Source organism: Syngnathus typhle, linkage group LG12 (genome assembly GCF_033458585.1).
Source record: "Syngnathus typhle isolate RoL2023-S1 ecotype Sweden linkage group LG12, RoL_Styp_1.0, whole genome shotgun sequence".
Taxonomy (NCBI): domain Eukaryota; kingdom Metazoa; phylum Chordata; class Actinopteri; order Syngnathiformes; family Syngnathidae; genus Syngnathus; species Syngnathus typhle.
Genome location: NC_083749.1, coordinates 1,086,930 through 1,102,960, shown reverse-complemented (window position 1 = coordinate 1,102,960; position 16,031 = coordinate 1,086,930). Strand labels below are relative to the sequence as shown.

General features: G+C 51.4%; 5 protein-coding genes and 3 non-coding genes across 14 annotated transcripts; 5 read left to right on the top strand and 3 right to left on the bottom strand.

The window, feature by feature from the left end:
* Positions 1–1,141: 1,141 nt before the first annotated feature.
* On the bottom strand, positions 1,142–2,850 carry ptges (prostaglandin E synthase). 2 transcript variants are annotated; one of them, XM_061293132.1, is made up of 3 exons: positions 2,101–2,453; positions 1,852–1,934; positions 1,142–1,788 (listed from the first exon to the last, which is right to left on the bottom strand). In XM_061293132.1, exons 1-3 carry the CDS (start codon positions 2,209–2,211, stop codon positions 1,539–1,541), a joined length of 444 nt encoding a protein of 147 aa, XP_061149116.1. In that variant the 5' UTR covers positions 2,212–2,453; the 3' UTR covers positions 1,142–1,538. The 2 variants fall into 2 exon arrangements, with proteins under 2 accessions (XP_061149116.1, XP_061149115.1); XM_061293131.1 differs by having other exon boundaries at positions 1,852–2,850.
* A 111-nt stretch (positions 2,851–2,961) lies between these two features.
* On the bottom strand, positions 2,962–8,881 carry usp20 (ubiquitin specific peptidase 20). Of its 6 annotated transcripts, XM_061292963.1 has the most exons (25): positions 8,617–8,875; positions 8,309–8,399; positions 8,169–8,222; positions 8,036–8,098; positions 7,800–7,961; positions 7,638–7,734; positions 7,514–7,583; positions 7,314–7,427; positions 7,178–7,256; positions 6,692–7,118; positions 6,487–6,627; positions 6,240–6,352; positions 6,007–6,179; positions 5,842–5,936; positions 5,714–5,747; positions 5,583–5,628; positions 5,334–5,514; positions 5,105–5,231; positions 4,864–5,033; positions 4,717–4,798; positions 4,549–4,657; positions 4,386–4,488; positions 4,253–4,321; positions 3,976–4,180; positions 2,962–3,858 (listed from the first exon to the last, which is right to left on the bottom strand). In XM_061292963.1, the coding sequence occupies exons 2-24, from the start codon at positions 8,384–8,386 to the stop codon at positions 4,023–4,025; spliced, it is 2,745 nt and encodes a 914-aa protein (XP_061148947.1). In that variant the 5' UTR covers positions 8,387–8,399; positions 8,617–8,875; the 3' UTR covers positions 2,962–3,858; positions 3,976–4,022. The 6 variants fall into 6 exon arrangements, with proteins under 6 accessions (XP_061148947.1, XP_061148946.1, XP_061148943.1 ...); XM_061292962.1 differs by having other exon boundaries at positions 6,007–6,352; positions 8,617–8,876; XM_061292959.1 differs by having other exon boundaries at positions 3,976–4,321; positions 4,386–4,657; positions 8,617–8,880.
* Positions 8,882–9,100: 219 nt separating this feature from the next.
* Positions 9,101–11,640, top strand: rpl7a (ribosomal protein L7a). The gene is made up of 8 exons (XM_061293089.1): positions 9,101–9,133; positions 9,721–9,841; positions 10,030–10,179; positions 10,272–10,412; positions 10,777–10,856; positions 11,056–11,186; positions 11,262–11,331; positions 11,499–11,640. Exons 1-8 carry the CDS (start codon positions 9,131–9,133, stop codon positions 11,601–11,603), a joined length of 801 nt encoding a protein of 266 aa, XP_061149073.1. The 5' UTR covers positions 9,101–9,130; the 3' UTR covers positions 11,604–11,640.
* On the top strand, positions 9,883–9,957 carry LOC133164553 (small nucleolar RNA SNORD24). The gene has a single exon (XR_009717048.1). It is a non-coding gene; the product is annotated as a small nucleolar RNA SNORD24 (small nucleolar RNA).
* Positions 10,633–10,705, top strand: LOC133164550 (small nucleolar RNA SNORD36). Its single transcript, XR_009717045.1, has one exon. It is a non-coding gene; the product is annotated as a small nucleolar RNA SNORD36 (small nucleolar RNA).
* LOC133164551 (small nucleolar RNA SNORD36) lies at positions 10,897–10,974 on the top strand. The gene has a single exon (XR_009717046.1). It is a non-coding gene; the product is annotated as a small nucleolar RNA SNORD36 (small nucleolar RNA).
* Positions 11,641–11,780: 140 nt separating the features above from the next.
* On the bottom strand, positions 11,781–13,782 carry LOC133163297 (surfeit locus protein 1). The gene is made up of 9 exons (XM_061293073.1): positions 13,471–13,782; positions 13,318–13,384; positions 13,053–13,171; positions 12,874–12,956; positions 12,625–12,816; positions 12,491–12,563; positions 12,252–12,414; positions 12,071–12,152; positions 11,781–11,992 (listed from the first exon to the last, which is right to left on the bottom strand). The coding sequence occupies exons 1-9, from the start codon at positions 13,528–13,530 to the stop codon at positions 11,926–11,928; spliced, it is 906 nt and encodes a 301-aa protein (XP_061149057.1). The 5' UTR covers positions 13,531–13,782; the 3' UTR covers positions 11,781–11,925.
* Positions 13,783–13,806: 24 nt separating this feature from the next.
* On the top strand, positions 13,807–15,916 carry surf6 (surfeit 6). Its single transcript, XM_061293044.1, has 5 exons — positions 13,807–14,023; positions 14,213–14,386; positions 14,574–14,747; positions 14,908–14,990; positions 15,066–15,916. The coding sequence occupies exons 1-5, from the start codon at positions 13,939–13,941 to the stop codon at positions 15,771–15,773; spliced, it is 1,224 nt and encodes a 407-aa protein (XP_061149028.1). The 5' UTR covers positions 13,807–13,938; the 3' UTR covers positions 15,774–15,916.
* Positions 15,917–16,031: the final 115 nt, after the last annotated feature.

The window sequence follows — 16,031 nt, the reverse complement described above, 5'->3', positions numbered from 1 at the left end:
CGCACTGGACCAACCGCTCAAATGCTAAAAAAGCATTTGAAAAATCTTTCAGATTGGAATCCAATATTTCTTTGAGTGGCATCTTTCATTTTGCTCTGCTACGGTGCATTAAATCACTCCATTCCAGAAGGTGGCGGTAGTGCACCGCGAGTTGTTTGACAACTGTCATAAAACAGAAGAAGAAGACGTTCAAGGTAAGCACCACGATTGGATCTTTGCAATTAAGGCCGCACATCCTTCTGCTTAAAGTAAGCGAAACTTTTTGCGATTTGAGTCAATGTGTGTCATTTAATGCGCGCTTCAGGTCAATATTGTGTTAATCTGCTCTGTGAAATGATGTCCGTAAACAGGTTTTAATGGAGGCCGCGTTTGGTTCCAATTGACTCCAGACAGGATCAAGAAAAAAAAAAAAGTCATAGCTCATATTGAAGCACACAACGAGGGCTTTCTAAATGTGTAAGTATTGTCCCAATATGCCCACATTTAATGACACTATCACCCCAAACTACGTTTTTTTCCTTGATCAAAATATGAAATCAAATTTCTATGATGATTATGATTGGTATTGCAACCTCTGGATAGTAGTTTAGTATGTACAAATTTACTCATCAAGGGCATTTTGCCATGTAACAGTGTTAAATGTGTCATCACTGACTACTAATCCAACATTTTGCACGCTGACGCATGTCAAAGTTATGGCCACGCCCATTTCTTGGATTTTTTTGCCTTCTCCCTCACGCTCCTACGCGCTCCTATTTCCTTTGTCCTTGAGGAAAACTCCATAATGGCCCAGAATTCCGGCTCGGTAATATGACTCACAGCTAGTTGCAAAATCACTGTGGAGAAACCCCCCCCCCCCCCCCCCCTTTTTTTAAGGAATATCATAAAACATCCCCTCGAGGCAGGAGGTGGTAAAAAGAACATTTCAGGTCGATGCCGTAACGGCTGTGCCGGCTGACCGCCCTGGCTCGGGGGCCCCTCGGCATATCGAGGCAATTGCATAACAGGCGCAGGAATGCCGAGGGAATTGGACAGAAAGCGGGGGCCCCCCGCACTCGCTAGCTACGTGACCAGAAGATGCGGACAAGAAAAATCCGCATTTCTTCCCAGGCACATTGAGAAAGAACACGTCACTAAAGCGGCCATTCTCAACACGTGTCCGCTTTCTCAGCTTTTATTTTTCAACTTGCACAAAAACGACCTAAATGTTAAATAATAAATAAATAGAACAAAATATTCAGCTTCCTTCGAGTTTTCAAGTAGAGAAAAATACAAATGGGTCAAAGGAGCCAACGTGACCCCCATCCTTGATGCTGTCACAACAAACAGACCAAATGTTTGTGTGTAAACGTGCGCCAGGGTTACAGTGCGGGCTTCCCCAAAAAGGTTTCCATCATAAATGGCGTCACCTCATGTCTATGAATCGTTACGAACGAGACAACTCCATCTTTTGGATGTCGCCTTCCAGGTTGCTGAGAAGGAGCAGCTCGGGGGAAACCGTCGTCCGCCACCTTCGAGAAAGAGTCGGGCCGGCGCGGCTACGCGTAGGCGCCCACCGCCGCCAGGATCTGCAGCGCCATGGACAGGCAGGGCACCTGCGCCGCCACGTAGGCCAGCGAGCGGGTGGGCGCCGGCAGAGCGGCCAGGTAAGCCACGCTGTGCAGCACGCGGGCCGCCGTGAAGGCCACAAAGTGGAGGCGGGCCGTCGCCAGGGACGGGCCCGTCATGGAGTAGATGGCGCCCAGGAACAGAAAGGGGAAGATGTTCTCCATGTCGTTCCGGTGAGCTCTGCGGTGCGAGAAACAGTGTCAGCAAAGTCCACCAACGCTAGGACTAGCGTGTCCAACTTACCGACGGCATCGTTCCACGTCGGGGTCCAGCCTGTGATATTGCGCTCCTCCGTGCCTCATTGCGTCTTCCGGGTTGGCGAAAGCCTTCCATTTGCAACAAAAGAACACAAGCGTCAGGAAAGTTCCGGGACAGATTGAGCATTCGCTCACATGTCCATTCGTCCAGACATCCGCAAACCTTTCGTTCCATCCATCCATCCATAGAGAGCCTCACTCAGTCACTCACTCACTCACTCACTCACTCACTCACCTTCTTGCGCAGCCTGACTTGTCCGGTGACGAAGGCCAGCAGGTACATTTTGAGGAGCAGCACCACGGCGTAGAAAACAAAACAGGAGAAGACAACGTTGTTTCTCAACATGACGGCGATGAGTTGAAGTTTCCTTGCAGACTTCCAGAGAATCGGAGACAAGAGCAGGAGTGCGGGAGAGTGAAAGTGGCAGCAGAGGGGGGCTGCTATTTGTAGTGCGCCTGAGCCCGCCCCGCAGCCACTGACTCAAAACCATGATGATGACGGCGCCGTATTATTCACGGTGGCTGTCTGAGGTGGCGAGCCAAAGAATTCATTGAGGATTCTGCCGTCTTTTCCCTACACGTGAGGTGTCCAAACATGCATCACCGCTGCCCCCGCGGGGGACGGAGCCAATGAGGGCGCACCAGATGTTTTGTTTTTTTACTTTCCGGAAAACCTTTTGCGGTCCGGCTGGCAAAATACGATGACTGCGGGCCAAATAGGAGCTCGCGTGCCTCAGCATTGCTTGCGACACTTGCAAAGTTTCCACTGGAGATCAAACTAGGATGTTATTACTCATGACAACATCAGAGAAACACAGTCAAACACATTTTTATATTGTATTTCTCATTAGGATGACAATCCAGGTCTAGAAATGAAAGTCCAGGCCACGGTTTGGATTTAGCCGCAGATGCCTCCGATCAAGCTCCGACTAGCACCTCTTGACCCGGCCGGACCTTCCCGGACCTGGATCCAAAGAAGCCGTCGCACGGGTGAGTCAGGCGTCGGCCGGGTGTCCTTCATGCGCTCGGGTTCAAGTCGCCCCACAGTGTAGTGAGCGGTTGTTCTTCTCCAATAATGACAGCGAAAAAGGTGACATGATTTGATAATAACATCTTTAATCGTTTAAGTACACCATGTGCACACATACACATTAAGACATCCCACCCGTTGAAATGAGGCCAACCACTGTTGATGATTTCAAAGCATTTGCACAAACACCGTCATCAAATGATTTCCACATTTCCCGCCATGCTACGTGCTGCCACACCAGCAAAACGCACACAAGCATGGAAAAATCAACTTCTTATTGACGCTTTGAGGTGAATATTTATTTGTGTCGCTGCAGCGAGTGTGTTAAGGCAGCATTCACTTTTGGAACTCATTGATGTGCTAATCTATGCTAATTCACGTGAGCCACTCTATGTTAGCATTAGGCTAGCCTGACAACCTCACAAATTTCTCTCAAGTTGAAAAGGAGCATACAAGTAAGGTGCATTTTTATCATTTGTTAATAGAACTTGTTTTTTTTGTTGACACTGCTGTCAGTTCAGTCTTGATCATCGTGTCAGACATTTTTCAACAAGAGTGCACGGAAACACCAAAAGAGGGAAACCGTCAACTTATCAAACACTGAATGTATTGCCAAAATGTTATTTTGTACTGCACGTGTGCATGCTAGACACTTGTGAGACATTCCTGAGGGCGCCGACGTGTGTTTGTTTGATTGATTGATGGTGTTGTGGTAGCAGGTTGCTACGCAAGTTAAAAATAGGCGCCCTGACAACAAACAAAAAAAACAAGTCGTTCACATCTCTGGGCGGCGTCGCCTGCGCTTTACAGCCGTGACATTGTGAGGTTTGAAAAATAGATATTAGGGGGGAACGAAAAACATTGCGGCCCGCACGTTTCCAATCTACTCACGGCGGTCGGTCACCCGTCCGTCTTCATCCAGGCGCCAAATTCCTCAGCCGCGTGGGAGGGAGCGGGAAGGCGCTGTCGGGAGAAGCAATGGAAGAAGGGGGGCGACATTGAGGAGGATTTGAAAGGCAGCTGTCTGTCGTGAGAAAAATGCTGACGTCAGCCACTTGAAGAGTACAAAATTGTCATCACCGGATGCACGGGCCGGCCACAAGAGGGCGCCGTACGCCAGCGCGACGTCAAAGCGCTCTGGTCTCGGCTTCGATCTTCCTCTCCCCGTGAAGGCCGTCCGGGTCGGCCGGGACCGCCGTCTGCCTCACGGCGATCTCCGGACCCCCGCCGTAGATCCCCGACAAGTATTGCCAGGTCTCCTCGGAAATCTGCCCGTAGTCGGCACCTGAGGGGAGGGGGGACGGCATCATTCTTGAGCGGCGGCGGCGGCGGCTGGATTTCCTGGAGACTGACTGACCTTGCTTGAGCTGAACGTGTCCTCCCTTCATGACGGCGATCTTACTGTTGTCGATGGCAGCGGGGGGCTCTGCGTGCGCGCAAAACCAGGAGGCCTTTATTCTCGTAATGCGGCCAGAGTGGGAAGAACTTACCGTTGTCTTTGCCTTTCACAAAGTTCTCCCATTCGCGGAACCACTGCATGCTGATGCACAAGATGACAGCGGGCGCCTCCTCCGCCTGAAACTCTTTGTTGAGCTGCGCCAATTGAGCATTAGAATCGATCTTTCTTGTCATGCGTGGTTGACACGTTTTTACCTTGATGAAAGTGTCGATTTCCGTTTTCCTGCGTTTGCCCAGCGCCTCCAGCTCCACCTGGCAGATGGCGCACACGTACAGGTGGTTGACGGCGGGACCGCCTCCGAAACTGACAATGGGAAGAAGGTCAGCGCTTCGGGCGACAAAATGAGTGGAGGAAACATCTACCTGTTGTATAGGTACTCCCACACGTTCTGCGGCACGATGACCACCAGGTCGTCCACGTAGTGGGATTTGTTAGGAGGGATGCCTGGGAAAGGATAGAGTGAGGAATGTGCTCGTCGAGGCGTTCAAAGGCAGGAGGACGCCACGCACCTCCGTGGTGACAAAGAAAGGTGTGATTGGAGATGGGGCCCGGTTCTGCAAAGGTGTTGAACTTGTTGAGCCACTCTCGCGAGATGTAAAACTGCAGCAGGCTGGGCTCCTTGGCGCTGGCCAGGGCCACCACCTTCTGCCGCTCCCTCACGGACTCCTCGCTGCTTTTCCTGCGCCGATTTCGGGTTTCTTTCCAAGACGCTAAATTGAAGCGAGCACACTTATCGGTAAAAGAGCTTACCTGTAAAAGAGCACGTACGCTTCGGCGTTCTGCACCACCGTCTCGTGGACCTCCGTCACGTACTGGTCGTCGAATTCGTACCACTGACCGTTGATGACGTTCTGGCAGTAGGCGATGTAGTGTCCGCCTGCAGGGGGGAGGGGAGCGCAAGCGGGGTTTCTTTTGGATTTGCTGAGCGGGCGGGCGGGCGGGCGCAAGCGGCTCGGGCGCTCTGCTGGCGTCGTCGTACTTCCGGCCGTGCCGTGGTGGCAGATGACGGAGAGCAGGTCGTACGCGGTGACTTGGGACGGGCTGTCTTTGGCCAGGAAGGGACGCATGTCCAGGCCCTCCAAGGGGAAGGACACGTGGTTGCTGATCTTGAACGAGTACATGACCTCGTGGCGGAAACGCTTCAGGTGGATGCACAGGATCTGAAAAGGGACGCCGACAAAGTTGGGACAAACTCCTTCCGCGCCTTCCCCCGAAAAAGAAGTCCAACCTCTGGAAGTCGGAGGACTTTGCAATATTTGATGCCGTTTCTCAACCTGCAAAATGATGACATGCATTGAATGAAAAAAAATAATAATAATAATCGCCGCGGCAACGTGTCGTGAGCGTCCACATACTCACTTCTTGCATCTCTCACAGCTGTACATGTTGTCGCCTGCAAAATGAGAAGAACAGCAGATGCGCGTTCAAGGCCGACCGAGTCTTTCCCTCCGCAAATGGGAGGCGGGCGGGCGAGCGAGCATGTCCACCTTTGAGTTCGTCGGCGGCAAAGAAGGCGGCTAGGCAGTCCTCCAAGGTCACCATGGGCCCCCAGAACCAGGTGGGTATGCACGAGACCACGAAGCTAGCCCCGAGCAGACGCCACGTTAGCCACGTTAGCGCCGGCGAAGGTCGGCGGCGTTGCTGTGACCGACCGGCGAATGGAATCCATGAGGAAGGAGATCCAGCCCTGAGAGCCGTACGCCTCGGGACACGCGTTGGTCTTGACGGGCAGGTTCTGATGGATGGAGGAGTGGAGCTTGGCCAAGTCCTCTTTCCCAGGGATGGGCAAGGACAGGTCTTGGAAGGTCTCCACTGTCGTAGACACCTGCCGGGGGCGGCGCAGTTCTCGTACCCGTGGACGATGTCGCTGGGTGAAGTCACTCACCCTGTCGCAGGTCAGACACTGGACCAGGCTGAGGATGGAGCCGTCAAAGATGTCGGAGATGACGCTGCGATAGAGACACTGTTTCTTCTTCCGGGAGGTCAGCGGCGGGTAAGCTGGGCAAGGGGAAAAAAGAAAAAAAAAGTTGCTAAGGAAGGATAAATTGCGCCCTCATGTTCCAATGCAGAAAAAAAAAATCTCTGATGCTTATGTCGTTACAGATGATATTTGAATAACTGGAGCCAGCCACCTTTCTTGTACAGGTACGAGGAGGCCGCGGAGCGCAGCGGGCTGGAGGAGAGTTTGGAATGAAGCTCCTGAAGGCTTTTCACAGGGCTGCAGGGGCTGGAACGCGGCAGCGGCGCCGGCGGCCCCACTTCGTTGTCCGGCTCTGGTCAAATGCATTTGCTTTGCATGGTTTTCTGAAAAAGTAATCATCTGACAAATGTTCTCACGTGCGGTGCCGCTTCCTTCTTGTCCTTGATTGTTCTCTTGGTGTTGGACTTCAGGAAGCTCCTGCACCAGCTCTTCCTCCTCAGCGCTCGCGGGAACCGCGGTGTCCACGTCGGCGTCCTCGTCCATGTCCTGGGAGGTTCCGCGAAGGGGCGAGCCGGAGACCCGCCTCTCCTTCAGCCTCTCCTTCTCCGAGATGCCGCCGCCCACGGGGCCGTCGCGTTCGTCCTGCGCCGCCGTCTCGCCGCGGTCGGAGCTGGAGTCGCAGGACAGGAAGTCTTCCTCGACAGGCGAGCGGTCGCCGTCCAGCCTCTCGTCGCCGTCCAGCCTCTCGTCGCCGTCGCTACTCCCGCCGCCGCACTCGGTGAGTGGCGCCTTGAGTTCCTCGTGGAGCTGGTCCATCAGACAGCGCAGGAACTCTTGCGTGTCCTTTTGAGCAGTGGCTAGTCATTGCCGGATGGAGACGAGCGATTGGGGAAAGCGCTTACCTGTTGGGCGTAACCGCGAAACATGGGGTTCAGAAGCTTGATGCCGTGGGACAGGCCGGTCGGGACCACGTAGCTGGGCCTGCAAAAGCGTGGTCAGACACCCGGGCTCGCCGTCCAAATGCTTTTGACGACTTACCGATTTTTATGCCACAGCTCCGAGATGAGTTTCTGGTAGCACTTGCAGAGAGCCGGCTTCTTGTCGGTGCGGACCAGCCCGGCGCAATCCAGGAAGTACTGCGTGAGAGGAGGACTGCTCGCAAACGACAAAAAAAAAAAAGGGAACGCAATGATGGCTGATGATTTACAAGATGATGCCGGACGGCCCGACGAACTCACCAGTTGGACAAGGCTTGAAGAGCTGCGTTCATGTAGCAGGAGTTGCCGATGTTTTTCATTCCTGTTAAACCTACAAAAAAATAAAATGTGATGATGAGGATGTGGAGTGTTCAAGGAAGCATACCTCTGGGTTTAAGCTCGTCCTCCTCAGACTCTGAGCCTTCGTCCTCCCCCATGGCGATGGGCACTGCTTTTAGCGGGTAACCAAGCGGCGCTGCTTCCTGCCGGGGGAGAAAAGTGCTCTGTGCTGGTTCTGCAGATCACAACTGGCTAAATGGACTCACACCTGCTCAGGTGTTATGTGGTGGTGGTGGTGATGATGGGGGGCGGCGGCAGGCACCGGGGCTGGCGTCACGGGGGGCCTGGGCTCCAGAAACACTTCCCGCTCGCACACATAGCACCAGATCCTGAAGGTGGTCAAGTTCACCGTCAGGTTGTGCTTCTTGGCCTGAATGAAAGGAAAAAGTGGCCATTTACCTCCGAGGCGCTTTTACAACGTGGCTGATCCAAATGTACCTTTACCTGTGCGTGCAGGGTGCTGTGATCCGAGTAGGATTCTCCACAGCCAACATACGGGCAGTCGTTCTAAAGCAAGAGAGCGGTAAGAAAATATATTTTTTTTTAGAATGGGATTTTTTGTGGACCTTAAAGATACCTCAAGACAGGCCCACAGGTTGGGACCCACAACGCCACATGATTGACAGGTTCCCTATATGAAGAGACAACACACACACGTGTTCGTTCAGTCATCTATTGATCAACTTCAGTAGCCAAGCTGACAAATGCATGATCCACCTTGGATTTGTGAAGAAGATCGTCTTTGGTAACCTCCCCGATGGAGTCCAAGTGAGGACAAAGATCTTGTTCGGCCATTCTCGTAGATGAGCTGGAAAACAACAAGTCAGACGACAAGCTAACACTAGCTTTCAACGATGGCATCAAAACGCGACCTTTCGTCATAACGACATCATGCCATGCTCAAATGTAAACAAAGAAAATAAATGAAGGGGAAATAGAGGCCCGCGGATCGCTCGAGGAACAAGATCCTTCTCCAAATGCCAAATCACCGGCCGCAGCCATGACATTTATAAATTCGTAATTACCGTAAGGTGGGACACTTGTCACGGGGAGATCACTTTCATAATGCAGGGAAACAAAGCACCGTGGATGCAGACGAGGCGATTGAGCCGAATGACAAGACAAGAAATTGCCCCCCGTTCCGACCCAAAACAACTCCCTCGCCCCCTTCTGTCATCCAAGCGGAGCGCACGTCACGTCGCAGGGCTGGCGACGTGACGTCACGCCAACGCATGATTAAAAAAAGAAGAAATACAGAAAAGACATCATCGTTGTAGTGATTTGAAATCAATGCTGTTAAATTAATATGATTTAATAAACGATCATGTTATGCGACAGTTAAAATGACGTCGAGTATTTTATACGCGGTAAAGCTGATCCTGAGTATGCTAGAGACGTCTTTTATTTGCACGAAAGAATCAAGAGCAGCCGTAAGAACTGATTCCAGATCGGCCAGACCAAACCACGTGGGCAGTAGTGAAGCCTCGCGCTATTTCCGTTTCGCAGCAGCGAGAGCTCCTCCTTTCTGCCTGAACCGACATGGTGAGTGCACGGTGGCATTTTCTCAGCCCGTCTTGTCGGTGTAGTATCTGCTTGCATCCTTGGCTCATCGTCCCGTTTTAAGCCGTTTAGTTTGTCGGAAGATTACGCGGGGGTTGTTTTACGTTTACGCGGTGTTATTTTTCGCCACCATTTGTTTTTGCATTTGTGTTGGGCTTGAAAGCGTCCTCTGTGATTACCGGTACTGGCGCTAGCTTGAATGCTAAGGTTAACACGCGGTGAAAATGGTTCATTTTTACGTGTATTTCCCTTCCTCCTCGTTACTTTTTTTTTTTAACCGGTACGTTGACTTTTTTTGTTGCGTTTGAACTGCTTAATTTGACGACTGCGTTGCGTCGGAGGCTTGCCAATGAATAGCACAACGAGGCCTGCTAAGTCGTTTGGAAATGGTCAAATCGTTTGACGGGTGAGACGGTTCTTTCTCAATTGAAGACTTTTGAGGTTTTAAGATTGTCCTTTGGGCCAAAGTTGAGCCATTTCCTCACTCCCGTCTTGACTTTATTGGACCTTGCAATGCAACACGTTTCCACAATCATGAATCCATTTGACCTGTTGTCTTTGTGTGACAGCCTAAAGGAAAGAAGGCAAAGGGGAAGAGGGTGGCACCGGCCCCGGTGGTGGCCAAGAAGAAGGAGGTCAAGAAAGTGGTCAACCCCCTGTTCGAGAAGAGGCCAAAGAACTTTGGCATCGGTGAGTCGGACGACCAGCCTTTGCCAGATCACGAGTTGCCGCGCAGATGATGATTTCGAATATTTGCTATCTTACCACCACTGAAGACAACTTTTTCCACCAAGATCGCTGATGCGCACTTGCACTTAAGGAGTTTGAGCGTGTGTTCAATGTCCCGCTTGAGAACCTCTCTCGTTGTCGTCCCGCAGGTCAGGATATTCAGCCCAAGCGTGACTTGACACGCTTTGTGAAATGGCCTCGCTACATCCGCCTGCAGAGGCAACGCTCAATCCTCTACAAGCGCCTGAAGGTGCCGCCCGCCATCAACCAGTTCACCCAGGCCCTGGACCGGCAGACGGGTACGAGCCAGCCCCGTCGCCAAATTTCCCCCAACCGGGTCTTGGCAATGTTAACGCTTGTCTTTTTTTTTTTGGTGTGCTTGATCCCGCAGCCACGCAGCTCTTCAAGCTGGCACACAAGTACAGGCCCGAGACCAAGCAAGAGAAGAAGCGGAGGCTGCTGGCCCGCGCTGAGCAGAAGGCGGCCGGCAAAGGAGACGTTCCCACCAAGAGGCCCCCCGTCCTGCGTGCCGGTAAGCGATGGATGGAGTGCGGTGCGGCTCGGAGGCCGGGTCCACATGAACACGGGGGTTGAGTTGAGTCTGCTCGGCAAACACAGAAGCCACCTGGTCAAATTTGCCTCCACTAGCTTGATGCTAACATCGAATGGGAAATGATGTCGGTGGGGTAACAGAAATGAGCGGACCCGTGTCATGTGAACCCGGCCGGCCCCTCAACGTTCAAGTGGCCCGAACGCAGTGATGACTCGAATTTCTTCACCTGAAACTCATCGTGATGTTTTATGAGCTTTTTAACCCTGAGCGTCGCAGGCGCTAGGCGGCCCGTTGAAAACCTTGTCGAGCGTTCCGATGTGACCTCTCTTCTGCTATTCGCCAGGCGTCAACACGGTCACGTCTCTGGTAGAGAGCAAGAAGGCCCAGCTGGTGGTCATCGCCCACGACGTGGACCCTATCGAGGTAAGCGCGCGCCAAAGTTTGCCTCGTGAGACCCTCCCTCCGGCGATGATGTCTGAATTTCTTCACCTGAATGATCACGTGTGGATCCAAACATACGAGCTTTTTAACCCTGAGCCCAGCAAGCGCCGCACGGAGTCACGTGCTTGGGGGGAGCGATGCTAACCTGGAGTTTTGTCGCCCCCCCCCCCCCCGTTCTTAGCTGGTGGTCTTCCTGCCCGCCCTGTGCCGCAAGATGGGCGTGCCTTACTGCATCGTAAAGGGCAAGGCTCGCCTGGGCAAGCTGGTACACAGGAAGACGTGTTCCTCGGTGGCCTTCACGCAGACCAACCCGTAAGTGGGGAAAAGCCAGAAGGTCCCGCCCACTGCCGCCGCCGCCTTGCTCACCCATGCCGCTTTTCTTTCCAGTGAGGACAAAGGTGCCCTCGCCAAGCTGGTGGAAGCCATCAAGACCAACTACAACGAGAGATACGAGGAGGTAAGAGCACTCCACTTCCCTCGCCGTAATGAAAAGGCCGCTCCACTTATTGTGGCCTTTTGGAAACGTGACCTCGGCCATGAACGTGGAAGCGCTTTTGCGTCTTTCTACAATTTGGCGAAAATGGCGAGTGATGCAAAACGTGGGTGGCCCTTGTGCTTTTACAGATTCGTCGTCACTGGGGAGGCAACATCATGGGCCCCAAGTCCACCGCTCGCATCGCCAAGTTGGAGAAGGCCAAGGCCAAAGAGTTGGCCACCAAGCTTGGTTAAAATTGTTTGCAATAAAAATAGAAAATTTATGTTCCAACTTGGCAATGTTTTTTTTTTAATTATTTATCTTGCCTACTTTGAGGCGTTTGTTTATGCTGACGGACGGCTAAATTGTCACATGACGCCACAAACTGGACCGAGTGGAGGTTTCTACCAATCAATAAATTATGCTCCTACTATATTTAGCATTCTTTATTCACGGCAAAGAGTGAGCGACACGTGTAGTCCAGAAATAAATCAGTTTTTTTGCTTTGTAGCAATTTTATCACATAATTAAAAAAAAAAAAAAAGCTGACACCAAGACAAATTCTGCAGATGCATTTTAAAGTTTGATCTTCTTGATGAACTTTGCGTACCACATGTAGGCGGTGGTCCCACACAGGCCGTACCTGAAAGACACAAACGCACACGCTAGCTTTCGAGAGCTCGCTAGCTAATCCAAATATGGGACTCAAAACACCACATGCCAGGTGATGATGTACTGCAAGTGCTCATTCCTCAGCGTCACCCTTGTCTGCCCGCCGACCGGCCCGCCAGGGATGGTGCTGGCTGGAACACATTGCCTTTTTTCAATCCCGTTTCTTGGCGCCACAAGATAGCAGCAAAGCACTACATTTGACTCCAAACTCTCTGGTCACATCACGTTACCAAAGTCAGCATCAATGAAGATCGGTTGAGCTCCCGTCACGTCCGACATGGCTTCCAGGTCACGGAAGTGCCATCGGTTTCTGTCGGGGTCGTTTTTAGGCATGAAGGGCTTGCGGGGCTCCGTCACACGGACCACTCCGACCACCTCCACCTCGTCGGCCACCTGCAAACGTGCGTGTATTTCGCTTCGATGAAAGTCCAGGGGCGAAAGAGAAAACCCCCAAACATGAGGTGCTCACCTGGCCCTTCATCCTGCTTTCTGGTTGGATCTTCTGCCTGGGGACGTAGCCTCGGTTCACCAGAATGGTGATGCTGAGACGTTACATTATAAATGAGTGTTATTTTTGTTGCGTGTTACTCAATCTTGGATTACCCGAGGTCCGTGCAGCGAAAGGGCGTGACCACGTTTGCGCCCGTCTCGCCGCTGGACGTCAAGCGCCCCGCCTCCCTGGCCTCCTTCTCGGGGTCGACGGGCGAACGCGGCAGGACGTACAGCTCCTTGTCGTGCTCGTAGCGGCCGCGTACTCGCACCCGCCTGTACTCCAGGCCCGTCAGCTCCAGGGGGCTACGGAGGGGAGACGTTAGCGCGCTTACGGCAAACGTCAAAGGGCGGCGCTCTTACTCGACGGGAAGCGGAATGGGCTCGGCCGTGGTCAGTCTGGACAGCTCGTCGATCAGCTGTAATTTCCACTGCCGACGCTTCACCTTGATGCAAATAAAAATCGATTTTCTCCGACTTCATCGATTGAAAACCTTTGAATCGATTGATTTTTGCAAGCGAGGGAGGGGCGTGATGCATACCTGCCAGGTACCTAGGCCAAAGGTGGTAGCCGGGATGAGCAGGAGGAACCATTTAAGGAAAGTGTCTTCTCCGGTCACTGCCACCGAACTGGACGAATGCCGCTGGGCCAGCCACCTGACTGGAGAAGTAACATGAAGTATAAATGAATAGTTAGAACCCTACCATCTTATAGGTTAGTGAAAGTACCATGACATTGCCATCTTGTATTTGTGAAGAATGTAAGGTAACGTCAGAGAAACAATCAAATGAGAAAAAATGAATTACCATGTGTTGGTCTGTCGAGGGGCGTTCTCCGCAGGTAAAGAGTCCTCTTGACGTGAACGACACTCGTCTGCAATGATATTCATCCAGCAAACATTTGATGAAGGAAAACCATACACGCTATTGTTGATTTGAAGCCTCTATGGGAAAACTTACGTGTTTTAAAGTCGTCAACGCTCTGCTGTAGCAAACCACGAGCGTTTTGAGCGAAAACATACCGAAACAAGGTCCAAACTTGACTACTGAGTCAGCTACGTAAGGAACATGTTACTACGCTTATGTACTACCCCCAGGGCACCCCCCTCCCTCCGCTCTTTTATTCATGTTTTTAATATTTATTGTGACTTGTTTGTTAAATTTTCGGTATTACAATGTCAACAGTGTATTATTATGTTCATTCGCAAATAAAGAAATAAAGAAAATAGAGTTACGGTGCTAAAGCTAAGAGAAACCGGGGAGTTATTTTTTTGTTACTACTTCCGGTACTTTTAGCGAACGAACTGCTTCCGGGTCCGTCACCCTCATAGTCCCGTCCACACGTGTGCTTTCGCTTCGCCATGGCCATGGCTACGATTTCGATGTAAAGAAACAATTGAATTCAATTAAAAAGCGTCCCTTTCTGACATGGATCTCGCGGCAAAGGACTCGTACATCCAGAAACTGACAAGTAAAGTGCTACATCAGCGGGAACCAAAGAAGAGGCCATTCGGTAACGTTTGTTGATGTATTTATTTTTTTACACATAGTCACATGAATAGATCTCGGGCTTTGGGAAAATGCAACTTAATGCACTACTTTGTATTCGATCACACCTCGCAAGGATTATTCCCGGAGGTGGCAAAATAAACGTGAGGTATTCATTTTATTTTTTATAATTCCGATTTTCTTTCTCCATCAGTTCCTTTCAATGGCAAGAAAGTCGGCGGGCCACCACAGAAGAAGAAAAAGTGCAAAAAGAAGTCATTCAAAGATGAGAAGAAGCAGAGTGTGACACCTCCGAATAAGTCCGGTCAGGCACCAGCGCACAACGGACTCGTGAAAGTGAATGCAGCACAAATAGCAGAGAAAGGAGGTACACACTTGATTTTTTGTTTCTTCTTCCTTTTATTGTTGTCAAGCCAACTTAGGTTTGTTTCTCCAGCTCTTAAGCACCAATTAGATTTTCTTATAAAATGCATGACAGGTAAGATAAAAATGTTAGTTTTTTTATCGTTCAGATAGTGGATAGATGGATACTCAAGATTCTTTTCCTCCATCAGTTCCTTCTAAGGGCAAGAAAGACGGCGGTCCACCACAGAAGAAGAAAAAGTGCAAAAAGAAGTCATTCAAAGATGAGAAGAAGCAGAATGTGACTCCTCCGAATGCGTCCGGTCAGGCACCAGCACTCAACGGGCACTTGAAAGTGAATGCAGCACAAACGGCAGAGAAAGGAGGTACACACTTGATTTTTGACGTCTTCCTTTTATTGTTGGGTTTGTTTCTCCGGCCCTTAAGCACCAAAGAGTCTTTCTTCTCAAATGTCTGCCAGGTAAGATAAAAATGACAAGAAGTGAGCTGTGTTGTTTAACACTATCCATATGATTTGCTTTTAAGGAGTAAATGTGAAGGCCACCTTCTCTACCTTCGATGTTCTACGGAAGAAGCTGCACGACAAGATCGAAGAGGCCAAAGCGCAGGTATGACGATAAGATGGAGGCTAACGAAGGGCTTTCACCATAAGAAGCATTGGTCGCTCATTTTATTTTGGGCAGGCCGGCCCCAAGAAGGCGCTGTCGGAGGCGGCCCAAGCCAAGCGGGCTCGGCGCATAATGGAGCGCGAGCGCAAGAAGCGAAAGAAGAAGGAGTTCCAGATCAAGCGGGCCGCCGAAGCACAAGTCAAACGCGAGCAAGCCGAGGAGAAGCCGCAACAGCCGGCGGCCGCGGCCCCGGCGGCTTTGACGGGCGCCGCCAAGCGGCAAGAGACCGCCGTCATCTTCAACACGGTGGAGACGGTGGAGGACAAGTACGTGGACAAGACCCTGAAGAAGGCGGCCAAGAAGCGCAGCGTCAAGGGTCAACTCACGCCGCTGTCGGGACGCAACTACAAGCAGCTGCTGAGCCGGGTGGAGGCTCGCAAGGACAAAGTGGATAAGCTGCGGCAGACGGACGAGGCCAAGGCCCGAGAGCTGGAGGCCAAGATGAAGTGGACCAACGTGCTGTACAAGGCCGAGGGCGTCAAGATCAAGGACGACGAGGGCATGCTGCGCGCCGCCCTGGCCAACAAGGAGAAGAAGCGCAACAGCCGTAAGAAACAGTGGGAAGGGCGCAGCAACGCCTTGGTGGAGAAGATGCAGAAGAGGCAGGACAAGCGGCGTAGGAACATCAACAAAAAGAAGGCCACCAAGGTGGAGAAGAAAAAGCACAATGCCAGGAAGAAGGGCAGAGTTCTGGCCGAGGACCTGAAGAAAGCCAACTTGTAGTCGCATTGCAAATGCTGGCTCGTTTCATGCGAGAAGCAAAATGAGACCAAGGGCCAGCTTTTGTTTGAGTGGGGCTCTTTTGTTTTTTTATGTGGTTCATTGGCTCTTTGTGTGTTAAAAAATAGATACTATATTACACTGGTGATGGTTGAATGTTTCATATTTATTTATCACACTATATGTGTAATTTTAAAGACCTTAGATACATCTTTATTTGATTTGCTATTTGCCGTATTTTCATCGCGTTGGATCTTGCCC

Coding starts and splice junctions, on each gene's coding strand:
- usp20 (XM_061292958.1), bottom strand. CDS start 8,386: ATGGCCGAACAAGATCTTTGTCCTCACTTGGACTCCATCGGGGAGGTT. Junction 8,099..8,168: donor ACCTGTGGGCCTGTCTTGAG/GTATCTTTAAGG, acceptor CTCTTGCTTTAG/AACGACTGCCCGTATGTTGG. Junction 5,515..5,582: donor AAGTCCTCCGACTTCCAGAG/GTTGGACTTCTT, acceptor GTCCCTTTTCAG/ATCCTGTGCATCCACCTGAA.
- surf6 (XM_061293044.1), top strand. CDS start 13,939: ATGGATCTCGCGGCAAAGGACTCGTACATCCAGAAACTGACAAGTAAA. Junction 14,387..14,573: donor ACAAATAGCAGAGAAAGGAG/GTACACACTTGA, acceptor TTCCTCCATCAG/TTCCTTCTAAGGGCAAGAAA. Junction 14,991..15,065: donor TCGAAGAGGCCAAAGCGCAG/GTATGACGATAA, acceptor TATTTTGGGCAG/GCCGGCCCCAAGAAGGCGCT.
- rpl7a (XM_061293089.1), top strand. Junction 10,180..10,271: donor GGCCCTGGACCGGCAGACGG/GTACGAGCCAGC, acceptor TTGATCCCGCAG/CCACGCAGCTCTTCAAGCTG. Junction 11,187..11,261: donor GCCTTCACGCAGACCAACCC/GTAAGTGGGGAA, acceptor TTTTCTTTCCAG/TGAGGACAAAGGTGCCCTCG.
- ptges (XM_061293131.1), bottom strand. CDS start 2,048: ATGGATGGATGGAACGAAAGGTTTGCGGATGTCTGGACGAATGGACAT. Junction 1,789..1,851: donor GACGTGGAACGATGCCGTCG/GTAAGTTGGACA, acceptor CTCGCACCGCAG/AGCTCACCGGAACGACATGG.
- LOC133163297 (XM_061293073.1), bottom strand. CDS start 13,530: ATGTTTTCGCTCAAAACGCTCGTGGTTTGCTACAGCAGAGCGTTGACG. Junction 12,957..13,052: donor TTGGCCTAGGTACCTGGCAG/GTATGCATCACG, acceptor ATTTGCATCAAG/GTGAAGCGTCGGCAGTGGAA. Junction 12,153..12,251: donor CTTCATTGATGCTGACTTTG/GTAACGTGATGT, acceptor AATGTGTTCCAG/CCAGCACCATCCCTGGCGGG.